Raw genomic sequence first — 17114 nt, forward strand, 5'->3', positions numbered from 1 at the left:
AGTCCGATTTTATTTTTGGTATATACATATAGATATATGCGGAATGAATTTTCAAAAATAAAGATAACAATAAACAACATTTTTTTGCTAGTATATTGTTTAGGAAAGTAATCTTACATTTTAATTAAATCATAGACTATGAGTAATACTTGCATCTGCATTAAGAATTTTAAGTTTTAACCAATTAAATGATTCTGGAAACAATATTTTTAAAAGCTGTTGCTCTTTCTGTTGCTTACATAGGTACATATTTTGTATTTATACTTTTTACTTTGGAGTGTTATATTAAATAAGTAAACAAAAATATTCATTAGGCTTTTATTTTAACATATTATCACGTTCCATTCTCAATTTTACAACCTTTTGTACAAACAATATAGCTTTGAAACTCTCGAATATTTCTCAAAAAATAAAATACACATTCATAACCTCTCGTCAAAATAATTCATTACTATTTAACATTATTTACAAAAATACATATTTACACGAACGATCACACTAATGTAATAAATAGCTAACTAGCGGGGCGCGGGGCGCGGGGCGCAGGGCGCGGGGCGCGGGGCGCGGGGCGCGGGGCGCACGTCGCGGGGCGCGGGGCGCGGGGCGCGGGGCGCGGGGCGCGGGGCGCACGTCGCGGGGCGCGGGGCGCGGGGCGCTACACCAGCACGGTGAGGCGCTCGGGCGGCGGGTGGCGCGCGGGCGGCGGCTCGGGCGGCGGCAGCGCGCGCTTCGTCAGCTCCTTGTCGCGCGGCGGCGTGTTGTTGCGCGCGTCGGCGTTCTGCGCCTTGTACAGCGAGTGCGCGCGCGGCAGCTCGTCGGCGTCGCGCGCGCGCTCCTCGCGCAGCGGGTTCGCGTAGCGCCGCAGGTTCTCCTCGTTCTGCAGGTTGTTCGACTTCTCCTCGTCGCGGCGGCGCGTGCGCTCGGCGGCGGCGGCGGCGCGGCGGCGGCGCAGCAGCAGGGCCGCCGCCGCGCCGCCGCCGAGCAGCAGCAGCGGCAGCGTGGCGGCCAGCGCCAGCACGGCGCCCGAGCCGGCGGGCGCGGCGGGCGGCGCGGCGGGCGCGGCGGCGGGCGGCTCGGCGCCGGGCGACACGCGCAGGCGCAGCGCGGCGCCCAGCAGCGCGTGCTGCGCGAGGCGCCGCCGCGCCACGAGCTCGCTCAGCGCCCGCACGGCGCTCGCGAGCGCGCTGGCCTCCTCGCCCGTCGGCCCGGTGCTTTCTTCCTCACCTGCCCACTGCGAAATGTAATAATCCGTTACTTATAATTTTTGTATAATTTTTTACAATTACCCACTTACGTTTCAATCTTTGAATCAAGGTTATTAATAAAGACTAGGTATATTATTAGTACATAATATTTTATTTATTTATGTAACTCGTATTTAATGTGTATAGGTACTTTACGATATTGTGTTGTCTTTATCTTTACGATATAAATGCGTTATTGGGATTCGATTGTTCGTTTTACTCCCTCAAAACATAAAAATAAACTCAAAAAGTATCCGGACCGGTTGTATATATAATAATAAATGTTTAATTTTAATGACGCTACGTTAAATACGCCATTATTCTTTTACTCCAGAAGCAACCGACTAATGTCTAATCGGCCAGGGCAAGCACAGGCGGCGGTACTCACGAGGGCGAGGTCGAGGGCGTCGTCGTCGTCGGGAGCGAGATCACAGAGCAGAGTGAGCGGCGGCGCGGGCGGGTCGCGGTCGGCGAGCGCGGCGGCCAGCGCGCGCCGCAGCGCCGCGCACGCGCGCTCCACGTGCGCGCCGCGCGCGAGCCGCTCGCGGGCCAGGCGCAGCTCGGCGCGCGCGCAGCCGGGCGGCGGGGCGGCGCGCGCGCCGGGCCAGCACGCGGCCGGCGCGGGCAGCGCGGGCGGCTCCACGCGCCGCCCCGCCACGCGCCGGCACTCGCCCAGCGGCGCGCACGGCCCGCGCAGGCACAGCGACGGCGCTGCCGGCACGCACACCTGCAAATATTCACATTCAAATTCATTTAATATGTGAAAATAAAAAAGGTTTGTATTTAAAAATTCACTTTTATCTCGGTTTGAGGATACTTTATCATAGGTAGGTACATCTCTTACATCTCAACTTAAAATACAAAAAAAAGACGTGTGGCACTCGGGGACTACCGCGGTAAAGCTATTGCATGCTATGCCTTCAAGCCACACCTCCGTACCCGTCGGAGCGTGAGGTTTTTCGTTACGGAATTTCTGGATTCGGTCCCCGCGCTCAAGGCCCGCGATAGAAGCTATGCAATAGCTTAATAAACATTACCCCTTTTTAAGGGTACCTCAAGGTGATGGTGAATTTTATCGAAAATTCTTGGCCCTATAAACTTCAATTAATTAATCACATTATCGTGTTCATTGGAAGATAGCGTTAGGTCGCTCTTTCGCTATATATACATGTCGTGGCCATATCGTAGATTTGCTCATTTCATGAAATGATCGATCATTTCATATGAAATGGTTAAATGTCTATTGGCCACATCATGATGTGGTTTGAGCAGATCAATGATAAGAAATCGTTTCTCGATATGGCCAACTAAACGCGCGGTTTTTTCATGAAATGATCAAAATTATTTAATCATATCGTAAAATATTACATTAATTATTGGTAGAGGCTCTGCAAGCGCTCTGTTTATGTGATAAGATGGCGACGCTGGCGAAAATTTAGGTAATTATTCGCAGCTAAAAACTTCATAATTATTAGTTTAATTACAATATGAAGAAAGTCATAGCATCTAAAATCCTATGTACATAAATATATTTATATTATATCCTACTATGTTATTATAATTGTTTCTTTTTTAAAAAGCGATTCGCTTTTGTTTATTAAAGTCTAACCTAATCTAACTTTACTGTTTTCTATTGCAAAAACCATTCGTTTCTGGCATTCGCCGGTCGCTACCGCGGCACTAACCTAAATGACAATAAACAAGTTCTGAAAATATGTTTAATGTTTTATGGGCTCTTTATACCTATTTTATACGATCTGGCCAAATGTGGATAACCAAATCGTGAAACGTTGACGATTTAACGATCTGATCAAACTATGTTGGCCATTTCATGAAGTGCGACCATTTCGTGATTATTAGAACTGGCAAGCCTGTTTACCTGTATGAGAAACTGTCGTGGGCTAAAGATTCGCATGGACTAAATACACGAAGTAAAACAGATAATAAACTGACCATTCCAAAACACCAATCTACAGGTTTCAGAGGAGGATTTAAGTTTTCTGCCACTAAAATCTGGAATGATCTCCCTCCCCCACTAAGATTAGATATGGCATATATAACTTTAAAAAAAAACTGAAGATCTTTTTAATAAAAAAACAGATTAGTGGTGATAATTAAAAACTCAACCTCTTAGCGTTGAATATGTATTATGTATATGTGAACGTAACATAGTAGTGAACTGTCGATTCCTTTTTGTTGTATTGTTTTTTCCGTTGTTTCAATTTTGGTTGTTATTTTTTAAGAGTTACTTAGTCTAGCCCTAGAAAGATAATCTACGTCCGCGAGACGTATCGCGAAATTAAATTTCGTTATATTTTTTTTATTATTAATCGTAGCACGCTAGCTGCGCTAGTCAACTCAGTTGGTGGCCGGAGCTAGCGATGAGTGGTGGTGGCAACGCGGTAAGTACGTTCAGTAAAAAGATATACCTACGTCGTACGTCCGCGAGACGTATGATTATCTTTAATGCAACTTTTGCAAATTATTTGATCTGATTGCTTATTGTTTTTTACACTTATTTGTTATTATTTTCAGGTATTAATTAATATTATATTATAATGGCAAACCGAAGGGTGTTGAATAGTTCTCAAATTGAGAACTTTTTAAATCAAAGTGGAGAAGAAACGTCATCAGAATGTGAAAGCGAATGCGAAGATAACCTCTTGGGAAACGATGTGCAGAGTGACACTGAAGACGAATTCGTCGATGAAGCTGTGGATATACCCGACGTCTCTGCTGAAGACTATTCAGACTCTACTGCCAACCAAGTTTGGAGGTGAGGTGTCGACAAATTTGACCAAATGTGTTCATCAATGTCATGCTCCAGAAAGACGAACAGATGGCCAATGGCTGTACTTTATGACATTTTCAACATAGCCTTTGTAAATTCGTACGTGATAAATGATAATCTTATATTCTATTAAAGAATGAAAAGCCTCTAAACCGTAAGAACTTTTTGAAAAAACTTAGTACAGATCTCAGTTTACCTTGGATGGAAAAAAGGTTAGAGATGCCAACTCTGAAAAGGACTGTGCGGCAAAATTTTGAGTTTTTGCTGCCTAATGCTAATGCAAACAGTTGCCAGGTACAACATGAAGGTAAAAAAAGAGATATTGTTCATACTGTCCATCTAAACTCCGCAGGATGTCGAAATTATCATGCGTGAAGTGCAAAAAACCCGTGTGTGGAGAACATAACAACGTTGTGCCATGTGTTCATGACAGATCATAGATTGTAAATTGTATGAAGTTAAATTAGTTCGTTACGTTGATCAATAGGTGGCGGTAATTAGTTTTAAGCTTTCTTAAATCTCGCTATCGTTGTTTTTTTGTGAGACCATATATAATTTTGTTCAACATTGTTTTAGGAGTGGTAATAAAGGTCAATCAGAGTACAAGGCTGGTTTCATTTAGACGAACCCCTACAGTACCATTTTAAGACCGCGAATCGGGAGTGCAGTGAAGGTGTCCCAAAGGGGTGCCTTCTCGTTCATTGGTCCAATTCGAACCGGATCATACGGTCATCGTACTAGTAAGGGGCAGTGGATCGCTGTCGAAAGTACGCGCGAGTGCAAAAGAAGACAGCAAGAACACCAGTCGAGAAAAACCGTGACGTCAGCGGCAGTGGAGCGAGCGAGAGGGAGAACATCCGTGACGTCAGCGGCCAGTGGAGCGAGCGAGAGGGAGAACATCCGTGACGTCAGCGGCCAGTGGAGCGAGCGAGAGGGAGAACAACCGTGACGTCAGCGGCAGTGGAGCGAGCGAGAGGGAGAACATCCGTGACGTCAGCGGCAGTGGAGCGAGCGAGAGGGAGAACAACCGTGACGTCAGCGGCCAGTGGAGCGAGCGAGAGGGAGAACAACCGTGACGTCAGCGGCAGTGGAGCGAGCGAGAGGGAGAACATCCGTGACGTCAGCGGCAGTGGAGCGAGTGAGAGGGAGAACAACCGTGACGGCAGCGGAGCGAGCGAGAGGGAGACAACCGAATCCGGAGCACAGGTGTGAGGGAGAAGAACTAACAAGTAGTGAGTGAAGTGAAACAGTGAGTACTTTGAAGTTTAATTAATCAAAATTGGACCTTAAGTCCAAGAAAATAAGGTGAAGTGACGGGGAATCCATGCCCAAATTGAATTTAAAACACTAAGAAAAATTTGCATTGTTTACATGGACTTAAAATATTACGGTCATGGAAGGCTCTTTCAATTCTTTAAAAAATTTGCAAAATGTTATCGGGAAAAGTTTAGTCAATTTTAAAAAAAGTCCTAAAGAAAGAATAACGCGAGAATACGTCGAAGCGAGATTGGAACTTTTGGAAAAGGATTGGGGGAAGTTTTCCGACATTAACACTAAATTGTTTGAAAATTTTGATTTTGACACCATCGAAAAAAAAATAAGAGATATTTACGATAACACCGAAGACGTTTATATTACATATAAAACTTTATTGAGGGCAGCATTGGGTGGCTTTAGGGAAAACTATCAGGATAATCATAGACCGAACTCCTCCGATCCACTAGTCAAGTTGCCCAAAATTAGTATACCAGTCTTCTCGGGTAAGTATTCGGAGTGGACAACCTTTTCAGACTTATTCCAATCTTTAGTTCACAAAAATAAATCATTAGATAATGTCCAAAAACTCCACTACTTAAAGGGTCACTTGACTGGTGAAGCGGAGCAGTTGATTAGGCAAACACCCATCACCGATGCAAATTATGAGCCATGTTGGCAACTGTTGCTGCAAAGATACAGTAATAGGAAGTATCTCTGTAATTGCATCCTGCAAAGATTGTTTGGTCAAAAACGTATGAATGTGGAATCGGCTGCATTATTAAAAGAATTACTAGACACAACTTGTGATTGTTTAAATGCTCTCAAAAATTTAGACATAGATGTAAGCACCTGGGATGTTATTATTATACATATTGTTACATTTAAATTAGATACAGAAACGCGAAAGCAATGGGAATTAAATATATCTAGTAATAATTCTAAAAATGAATTGCCATCTTTTGAACAATTTAAGTCGTTTATTGAGAACCGTTTTCGTGCGTTAGAGTGTGTAGAACCAAAAAGGTCACCTGGGTATCAGTCGAATAGTACAGCGGCGCACAAACCACGAGCGCTGATCGCGTCGACTCCTAATTTAAGTTGTGAGTTTTGCAAAGAACCGCATAAGCTCTGTTTTTGTAAAAAGTTTGCTAAACAAACTTTGGAAAACAGACGCGACTTTGTAGCTAAAAATAAAATCTGTTTTAATTGTCTGGGTAGTAATCACATAGTCTATGAATGTAGGAAGCCTACTTCATGTAGACTCTGTCAAAAGCGGCATCATTCTTTGCTTCATCCTTCAGGAGAGGCTGAGCATAAAGGTCAACCCACCTCGAAGAAGCATGATCATGGAAGTACTAATGCGCCTATTAGTACTGATCCAATAGTTTCATGTTTTTCTTCAGGCGAGGTTTCTAAACCAAGACAGGTTTTATTAGCCACAGCGCTAATAAAAGCCGAGTCCAAAATGGGTCACTACCTAACGGTACGTGCGTTACTTGACCAGGGGTCACAGGCTTGTTTCATTACAGAGGCCACAGTTCAACTTTTGAGACTGAAGAAGATCCCAATTAAGGGCTCTGTTTCAGGTCTAGGTCACAGTTCAACCATGATAAAATACATGGTACATTTAACGATTCAATCCCGGTTAAATTCTGAATTTAGCCTAAGATTGAATGCATATGTATTAAAAAATATTACTGCCTACTTACCAGAGAAGGATCTTAGTACAAGTTCCTTCGACTGGTTAAGTGTAAGCGATAGTAAACTGGCAGATCCTGAGTTCAACACTCCCAATAAAATAGATGTTCTATTGGGTGCTGACGTATACGGTAGTATCATCCTGGAAGGTATACGGAAAAATCCTTCGGGGGGTCTAGTGGCCCAGAACACTACCTTCGGCTGGGTACTATCGGGAGCTATCGAATCTGAAAATAATAGATCAAACAATATTAGAGCAATGCATTTACATATTCAAAATGAAGATGATGAAATTTTGAAAAAGTTTTGGGAAATAGAAGAACAAAATAGTACAAAAAAGTTATACTCACCGGAAGAAACGAAGTGTGAAGAGTTCTATACAAAAACCACTACAAGAGATGCTAGTGGTAGATATATAGTTAAGTTACCGTTTCGTGACGAGGATCCTCCTTGTACAGCTGGTAACTCACGTGCAATAGCTGAAAAAAGATTTAAAGCATTAGAAAGAAGATTAGAAAAGGACAAAGATTTGAAAGAAAAATACACAGAAGTTATTAATGAATACTTACAGTTAGGACACATGAGGCAGGTTAAGGACAACGATAATAAAAAGAATGAAGCAGTATACTTACCTCACCACGCGGTCGTAAGAAACGACAAAAGTACAACCAAGGTACGTGTGGTTTTCAACGCATCTGAAAAAAATAGCAATGGAATATCTTTGAATGATACGTTAATGATTGGACCCACGTTACAAGCAGACCTCAGACACACAATTTTAAGATGGAGATTACATCCTATTGGATTAGTCGCGGACATTATTAAGATGTACCGTCAAGTCCTTATATCAGAAGATGATGCGATGTTTCAGCGGATCCTTTGGCGCGAGAGTCCTGATAAGAATATTGAAGATTATGAACTTATAACGGTTACCTTTGGAACAGCATCTGCGCCATATCAAGCAGTTAGAACACTACATCAAGTTGCTTATGACGAGGGAGTGAACTACCCCCTCGCCTCAGATAAAATTCTAAATTGTTTTTATATGGACGATTTAATGACAGGGTCAGAAAGTGTTGAAGAAGGAATTAGAATTTATGAGGAAATGATAGAATTATTAGGAAAGGGTGGATTCGTGTTACAAAAATGGAATAGTAATAATAAGGAAATATTGGAAAGGATCAGGTCAATTGAAGGGAATGAAAATATAGAACAAACACTACATACGGGAATCATAAGTAATGAAGAAAAAGAAAATTTTAATATTAAGCTCGATAGTACAATAAAAATCTTAGGACTTACCTGGAACCGCAGCGAAGATAACTTCCAGTACTCGGTGAATATCTCGATGTCGACGACTGCACCTGAAACTAAAAGGTCAATTATTTCGGAAATAGCTCGTTTGTTCGATCCACTAGGCTGGTTAGCTCCTAGTGTGGTCATTGCCAAGGTTTTTATACAAAAGTTGTGGGTAGCAGGAGTAGGATGGGACGATAAGGTGAATACAGAAATGATGGAAGAATGGAATGCTTACCGTAGTCAGTTATCCCAACTTACCAGAATTCGGATTCCTCGATGGCTGGGAACAAGGTTGAACGATCGACTGGAGCTTCACGGTTTCAGCGATGCATCTAAAAGTGCTTATGCGGCGGTAATCTACCTTCGCATAATCGATGGCGAAGGTGGAGTAACGGTTTCGTTGCTGGTTGCCAGAACACGAGTAGCGCCCGTCAAACAGATTAGCATTCCTCGTTTGGAATTGTGCGGTGCGCTTCTGGTATCTAGGTTGCTTGCAGAAGCAGCGGATGTACTTAACATTTCTAAGAACAATATAACGGCTTGGACTGATTCCACAGTTGTATTGGCATGGTTGAATAGCCATCCAAGCAGATGGAAACCGTTCATAGCAAATAGAACATCAGAGATTTTAACCATCATGAAATCCACTCAATGGTATCATGTTTTATCTAAGGACAATCCAGCAGATTGTGCCTCAAGAGGCGTATTGCCAAATTTGCTTATGGATAATCAGATATGGGTTTCAGGACCGTCGTTTCTCAAGCAGAAATGTATTGAGTACAATAGGCCAAAGGAAATGAGCACAGATTTAGAACAAAGTGTCAAGACATTTACTGTTGCCATAAAGGAAGAGAGAGAGATTACAATTTTAGAACGATTTTCATCTTTACAACGATTAATACGGGTTATTGCCTATTGTCGAAGATTCTTAAGGGGATATCGCAGAAGAACAAATAAAGAGAAATATTTACAAGGTTTTGAATTGGAGGAGGCATTAGAATGTTGCATAAAGATTACTCAAAGGGATATATTTAAAGAAGAATATTTACAGTTAAGGAACAAGGGTGATATACTAAATAAGAATACATTAAAGGCACTATGTCCTTACCTTGACGATAAGGGTATAATCAGAATACGTGGCAGAATTGAAATGTCACAACTAAGTAATGAAACCAAACATCCAATTATTTTGCCTAAAAGTAGTCATTTAACTCACCTAATTATAGCAAACGCTCACATAAAGACGTTGCACGGAGGGCCTCAATTGATGATTAATTATTTGAGAACAGCCTATTGGATTATAGGGGTTAGAACTTTAGTTAAACAACACGTTAGGAGTTGCGTTAAGTGTATTCGATTAAGAGCTAGCACTCAGTCTCCATTAATGGGTTCACTTCCAACAGTTCGTTGTACACCAGCTAGACCATTTTTGCATAGCGGTGTGGATTATGCTGGTCCGATAAACATAAGGACAACCAAAGGCCGAGGACACCACTCATACAAGGGCTACATATGTTTATTCGTGTGTATGGCAACTCGTGCCATTCACTTAGAGGTCGTAAGTGACATGAGCACACCAGCATTTCTGGCTGCTTTTCGACGTTTCGTTTCCAGACGAGGTCACTGTGCCAAGCTTTGGAGCGACAACGGGACTACTTTTGTAGGAGCATCCCGTGAGCTCCAGTCAGCTCTTTCATCGGTGGGTGAACAGTTGGAAGCGAATGGTACTGAGTGGCATTTCATTCCTCCGCACAGCCCTAACTTCGGCGGACTTTGGGAAGCGGGAGTGAAATCCACGAAGTTTCACCTCAAGCGAGTGATAGGAGAAACCACTCTCACTTACGAAGAGATGAGTACTCTTCTTGCTCAGGTAGAAGCTTGCTTAAATTCTAGGCCAATCACAGTCGATACATCAGACCCTAATGAGCCTGCACCTCTAACGCCGGGTCATTTTTTAGTCGGTGGTCCTTTGTTAGGTATACCCGATGTATATAATTACTTAGATTCTAACGTGAGTTCATTGAGTAGATGGCAACTTATTCAAAGAATGTTTCAGTCCTTTTGGGATCGCTGGTCAAAGGAATATCTGTCGAATGTAATGATAAGGTATAAATGGAAGTCCAAAACCAGCGAGCCTAATATAGGAGATATTGTCATCATAAAGGAAGATGATCTTCCGCCGATGCGGTGGATCATGGGAAAGGTCATAGATAAACATCCAGGTCACGACAAAGTTACTAGAGTTGTCAGTATCTTAGTTAAAAAAAGTATTATTAAAAGACCTGTCAACAAATTGTGTATTTTATTAAGGAAGGAATAATTAATTGTTATATTGTATTTTTGAAGATGTTTAAGCTGTATTTGTATAAGTCAAGTTATGTTATAGAAAGTTGTTGTTACTTAGCTAAAATGTTTGCGAGTAAAATGTAAGAAGATTAATTTAAGTTCATATATTTATAAGTAATAGTTTCAGTTTCTATAAGTATATTTAAAGATGTCCCCTCAAGGTGGGCGGATTTTGTTTGTAAGGACATTTCCTTAATAAATGTCCTTGGTGGGCGGTATGTTCATGACAGATCATAGATTGTAAATTGTATGAAGTTAAATTAGTTCGTTACGTTGATCAATAGGTGGCGGTAATTAGTTTTAAGCTTTCTTAAATCTCGCTATCGTTGTTTTTTTGTGAGACCATATATAATTTTGTTCAACATTGTTTTAGGAGTGGTAATAAAGGTCAATCAGAGTACAAGGCTGGTTTCATTTAGACGAACCCCTACAGTACCATTTTAAGACCGCGAATCGGGAGTGCAGTGAAGGTGTCCCAAAGGGGTGCCTTCTCGTTCACCATGAGTGTATATAATAACCGAAAATTAAAATGCTGATTATTGAAATAGGTATTGTATACGTCAATTTAAGTGAATATATACCAAATATGCAAATATACAGACTGAAAGTGATTTTATATGTTCCTAAAGAAGATAAGTTAAGTTTTTATTAATTTGTCAAGATGTTTACGATTTTTGTTTGTAATTTGTCAAATAAACTTTATCTTTGATAATTTATCGTTTTATTTTCTTAAATAGAATATAAACATTTACTTAAGCCTATAAGGTTTGACAAAAATTCTATAGTCTTACTAAAAATCTTAATTAACTAACATACGTCTGACAGACGTATGATTATCTTTTAAGGTAGGTGCTATATGATTATCTTTCTAGGGCTAGTATAGATATAATATATATAAGTATATAGTAGATAATAACGTAGGCAGATTGTTGACGGCGAACCTCAACTCAAGGCCAGACTGAAAATCAGCGCTGTAGTACTCTAGAGTCAACAGCATAGCTGAGTCTGGGCCTTTTGCCACAAAAATATATTCTTTTTTTAGGTTAAGTAGATTTAAGTTTCTTTGTATGCAAATTATTGTGGCAATAAATACATTCATTTCATTTCATATATTATTGGATAGCGTAGGGGCGGGCTCACCTCGTCCGCGTGGCACGGCAGCGCGCCGGGCGCGAGGCAGTCGGCCAGGCCGCACCACAGGCGCGTGCAGGCGGGCGCGCCGGCCGCGCACCGGCACGCGTTGCAGCCCCACCACCACGTGCCGTTGTCGCCGCACGCGCCCGCCGCGCCCCCCGCGCCCCCTGCGCCCCCCGCGCCCCCCGCGCCCGCCGCCGCCGTATCCTCGAAGCCTTCGAGACCACTGTCCGATGCGGCGGCGATGTCGCCACTCTCTTCACCCAGGCCGGCTATCACTGCAACATTAGTAGTCGAAGGCTATCTACATTAAGCGCTCAAATCAATGTTCAGAAATCAAAGAACGGAAGAAATGTATTTTTTTATCGTCGCGTCGGTAACATATAACTATATGTGCGACAATAATCATTTTTATACTTAAACTTATAATAAAAGTCTTCCTTTAGGTGTGGCCTTTATCGACACCAGTTTTTTTTTTATATTTTTGAAGTGAAACTTCTTTATCGGGGTTGGAAAAAAATTTAGTGTAACATTTTTTCGTTACGCGTGACATTTTTCCGTTACGCGCCATCTTTTTCTTATCCCTACCACGCGTGGTTCGACGTATTTCTGTAAAGTTGCATAAAGTATATTATTTTTTGAAAAATAAGGTCATAAAGAAGTTTCACTTCTTACGTGTGTACACTAGTACACGCACACATTTTTTTATTTTAGAGATATATATCTATATAGTTATGCAATATTATGTTTTCGGTGACTCACGTTCGAGACAGCGCCGCGCGAGGCGAGCGGGCGGCGGCGGGCAGACGCAGCGGCCGGCGGGCGCTGCGGCGGAGCACACGGCCGGCGCGGGGCAGGGCGGGTCGCAGGCCGGCGCGGCGCAGTCGGGCCCCGCCCAGCCCGGCGCGCACTCGCACGCCCACCAGCCCGCGCCGCCCACGCAGCGCCCGTGGCGGCACGGGCTGGACGCGCAGCCGTCCGCCGCGCGTTCGCAGTGCGCGCCGCCCCAGCCCGCGCGGCACGCGCACGCCCACGCGCCGCCCACCGACACGCACGTGCCGCCGTGGAGGCAGGAGCAGCTGCCCGGCGCCACAGTCGCCACCGCCACGGAGACCGCCTGCCGGTGGGTATGTTAATATGTATTATAGCGAGTTCAACAGACTTTATTGTACCTACAGGCTACAACACCAGAAGCGATTGGCGTAGGTGGAAACCAAATCTATATAGAGGTATATCAAACTCAAAGGTGACTGATATGGTGATCTATCAATGCACAGCCCAAACCACTGGACGTATCGGGCTGAAATTTGGCATGCACGTAGATGATAGGACGTAGACATCCGCTAAGAAAGGATTTCCCGAAATTCTTGCGGGAGCGGGGAAAAACGGGGATGCACGTACAAAGTCGTGGGCGGAAGCTAGTTAAAAAATAGGCTTAGTCTTCTTATATAAAATTCTACATGGATTACAGTCCTGATCAGTGATTTGGTTAGTCTCCTCAATTTCAACACACAAAGAATCGGTACCCATATTCATAATCGTAAGACCTTTAACTTAATTTTATGGCGCACTAAATATTATGGTCGAAATTCTCCAATCAACCGTAGGTATGTGTTCTATTAATTATTATTGTTCGGTTTTTTTCATTAACTACGTTGACGTCTAAGTCACTAGTGTATCAGTCAGTAATAAAACAGATTCAATAGAGGAAAGACGTTTCATTTCAACACAAAAACACGGGTTATGCAAAAACAAGCCTTATTGCCGCAACATATGGTCGCATTCGTACCGGATTAACCTGAGCTACAAATCGAAGAACAAAAGAAGTACACGGGCAATTGATCGCGATAAGACGCTCATTATACGAAGTTATTTGTAACGAAGTTATTATTGAAAGACAATATTTATGATGGCGAATAATAATACGGAACAAATCATACGTGTTTTGGAAAGTACGGCGGAACTTATTAAAAAAACGCAAATTAACATATCTAAGTGTCCTAAACAAAGACTATCCAAGGGATATATACAATCGCGAATTAAACATTTGGAGGACTATTGGCAAACATTTCAAAGCGCACACTTAGATTTAGTAAAAATAACGCCGCGAGAACAAAAGGCGCTTTTACCATACTTCGTCAACGAAGAATTTTACATTCACGAGGACCTTTATTTATGCATATTAGCGGATTTGAAGGATAAATTATTGAACATGGAATCCACTGCATCAGCCCTGGAGTCCAGCCATGACAGCACCGTGGTACACATCAACGAACGAGTGAGGTTGCCGCGGATTGAGTTACCTACGTTCGCCGGGAGCTATGAGGGATGGCCGACATTCAATGATTTATACCTAAGTTTAGTGCACAACAACAGCACGCTTTCCGAGGTACAGAAACTACACTACCTTAAGTCCAGTGTATCAGGCGAGGCAGAAAGTTTATTACGTAATATTAGAATTACCGAAGCAAATTATACACAGGCTTGGGAAACATTAAAATTAAGGTACGGAAACAAACGTTTAATTGTTAACTCTTTATTAAAACGACTTTTTTCTCAGAAAAAATGTATTTCGCAAACTGCTTCTCAGTTAAAATCATTATTAGATACCACTAATGAAGTATTAAATAGTCTTGTAAATTTAAATGTATCCATCGACTCTTGGGATCCGATTATAATATTTCTTGTAGTGCAGAAGTTAGACCCAGAGTCTCATAAAGCGTGGGAGGAATTTGCGTACACAAAAAGTGAAGAGTTACCGAAGTGGTTAGATTTAAAACAGTGTTTAGAGTCTAAATTTCGTACATTGGAATTAATTACACCGCCTGTAAGGTCTACTAAAGAACGCGTTTTTCATGTAAGTACGTCTATGAATTCTGTGAAATGTTGTATAATGTGTAATGAGAATCATAATCTGTGTAAATGTAAATCTTTTGCAAAAATGAATTGTAATGAACGTGTTGAATATGTAAAAAGTAAGAAATTGTGTTATAACTGTTTGGCCCCAGGTCATTCGGCATTTAAATGTCGTATACCTTTGTCGTGTCACATATGTAAAAAACGTCATCATTCTCTTCTACACCGATCAAATATAGGTATAGGTACAGATTCGTCGGTATCCGAGGTAACTACACAACCGTCGACATCAATGCGGACCGATGTAGATGAGAAGAAGGTGCATACTACAATGACGTCTTTACATAGTCTGGGAGATGGTGAACATAAGGTAAGTCTCTTGGCAACTGCGGTAGTAGTGATTAAAGGTGAAAATGGACACACTACTACTCTTAAGGCATTAATAGATTCAGGGTCACAGGCATGTTTTATTACCAAACGAGCTGCACAAGTCTTAAAGTTACAGCTCAAGCCGGTTAATATGATAGTAACTGGCATGGAGTCTTTGAAGGTACATGTAAGGAATGAGGTTAAAGTAAATATTTTGTCTCGGTGGGAACCTAAGTTTGAGTTACCAGTACACGCCTACGTGATGTCAAAGTATTTAAAAATAAACTTACCTTCGAGAAATAGTATTAAACATGAGCTTGTACACTTTAACAATTTAAATTTAGCAGATCCAAACTTTTATGAGTCGGGTTGTATGGATCTTTTATTGGGTGTAAATGAATACACAAAAATTCTACAAGAAGGTTTAATCAAGGGTCCCTCAGGTACTATATGTGCTCAAAATACCAACCTGGGATGGATCATTATGGGTGGAATTAATATGAAAGTTAACACTATACATAAGTCTTTAATGGTTACAAATTTAACTAGTGATTTAAATATTAATGACTTACTTAAAACTATATGGGAGATAGATATTGATACAAATAGAAAGTTAACTAAAGAAGAGCAACTATGTGAAGATATATATGAAAGAACACATGAGAGAGATAGTAATGGAAAATATATAGTTACATTACCTTTTAAAACTGAAAAGCTGCTTTCACCTGAAGGAAACACGAGAGAAGTAGCTGTAAGAAGATTGTTGCAATTAGAGAGAAGATTTAAAAGAGATCCAGATCTGAAAAAGGAATACCTGAAAGTTATAGAAGAATACAAAGAATTACAACATATTGAAGAAGTACCTGAAAAAGAAATAAATAAAAAAGCTGTTTACTTACCCCACCACGCCGTTGTACGCCAAGATAAGGAGACCACGAAGACTCGAGTTGTGTTCGACGCTTCCTGTAAAGGTTCTAACAACATATCATTAAATGATGAACTCTTACCTGGTCCAGTATTGCAAGAAGATCTCAGAAACATTATTATGAGGTGGAGAACTCATAAAATCTGTTTCGTATTAGACATTCAGAAAATGTTCAGAATGATATGGATGAATAGGAATGATGTCGACTACCAAAGAATAGTCTGGCGAAATGATGCAACTGAAAATATACAAGATATGAGATTACTTACCGTCACTTTTGGCACAGCATCCGCTCCATACCTAGCTGTAAGAACACTTAAACAACTTGCTACTGATGAAGGTCATCATTTTCCTGAAGCTGCTAGAATATTAAACGAAGATTTTTACGTAGACGATTGCATGTCTGGTGGTGATGATTTAGAACAATGTATTCAGCTAAGAAAAGATTTGACAGAACTATTGCGAAGAGGAGGTTTTGATCTTAAAAAGTGGTCGTCTAATAGTACAGAATTTTTACAATCTTTAGAACCAAATGATAGATCTACAAAGGCGCATTTAGATATTAAATTAGATGGTATTGTCAAGGCATTAGGTGTTCAATGGAATTTGGGAACGGATCGATTCGAATATAATTTTAGTTTAGAATCAATAGATGATGATAATGTTATAATAACTAAACGCAATATTCTTTCTGATATACAAAAATTATTTGATCCATTAGGATGGATTGCACCTTGCATTGTTTTAGCTAAAATTTTAATGCAGAAGTTATGGCTTGAAAAAGCAAACTGGGATGAGGATCTTAATATTTTTATAAAAGAAGAGTGGAAGAATATTCGCAATGATCTCCAGAATATAAAGGATATTACTATAGATAGATGGCTTGGAACAGTAAATACAAATTTTGATACAATTGAAATTCATGGGTTTTCAGACGCTTCGACATTAGCTTATGCTGCAGTTGTTTACTGTCGTGTTAGAAATGATGATGGAACTTATAGTACAAGTCTAATTGCTGCAAGAACAAGGGTTGCACCACTTAAGACGATATCATTACCTAGACTTGAACTCTGTGGAGCTTTATTGCTTTCTAAACTTTTGAAACAAGTATCACAATCACTGCGTATAACAACATCCAAGGTTTTTGCTTGGACAGATTCATCAATTGTTATTGCTTGGCTATTTGGTGAACCTT

General features: G+C 41.2%; 1 protein-coding gene across 1 annotated transcript in view; it reads right to left on the reverse strand.

The window, feature by feature from the left end:
• Window positions 1-655: 655 nt before the first annotated feature.
• Window positions 656-17114, reverse strand: part of LOC123699939 (protein serrate) — a 50391-nt gene continuing 33932 nt past the window's right edge. Inside the window, exons 12-15 of the mRNA XM_045646986.1 lie at window positions 12532-12886; window positions 11776-12047; window positions 1633-1971; window positions 656-1231 (exon numbers count right to left, since the gene is read on the reverse strand). Coding sequence (XP_045502942.1) covers window positions 656-1231; window positions 1633-1971; window positions 11776-12047; window positions 12532-12886 — 1542 coding nt within the window. The remainder of the gene's footprint in view (window positions 1232-1632; window positions 1972-11775; window positions 12048-12531; window positions 12887-17114) is intronic.

This window comes from Colias croceus, chromosome 18 (genome assembly GCF_905220415.1).
Source record: "Colias croceus chromosome 18, ilColCroc2.1".
Classification (NCBI taxonomy): Eukaryota; Metazoa; Arthropoda; class Insecta; order Lepidoptera; family Pieridae; genus Colias; species Colias croceus.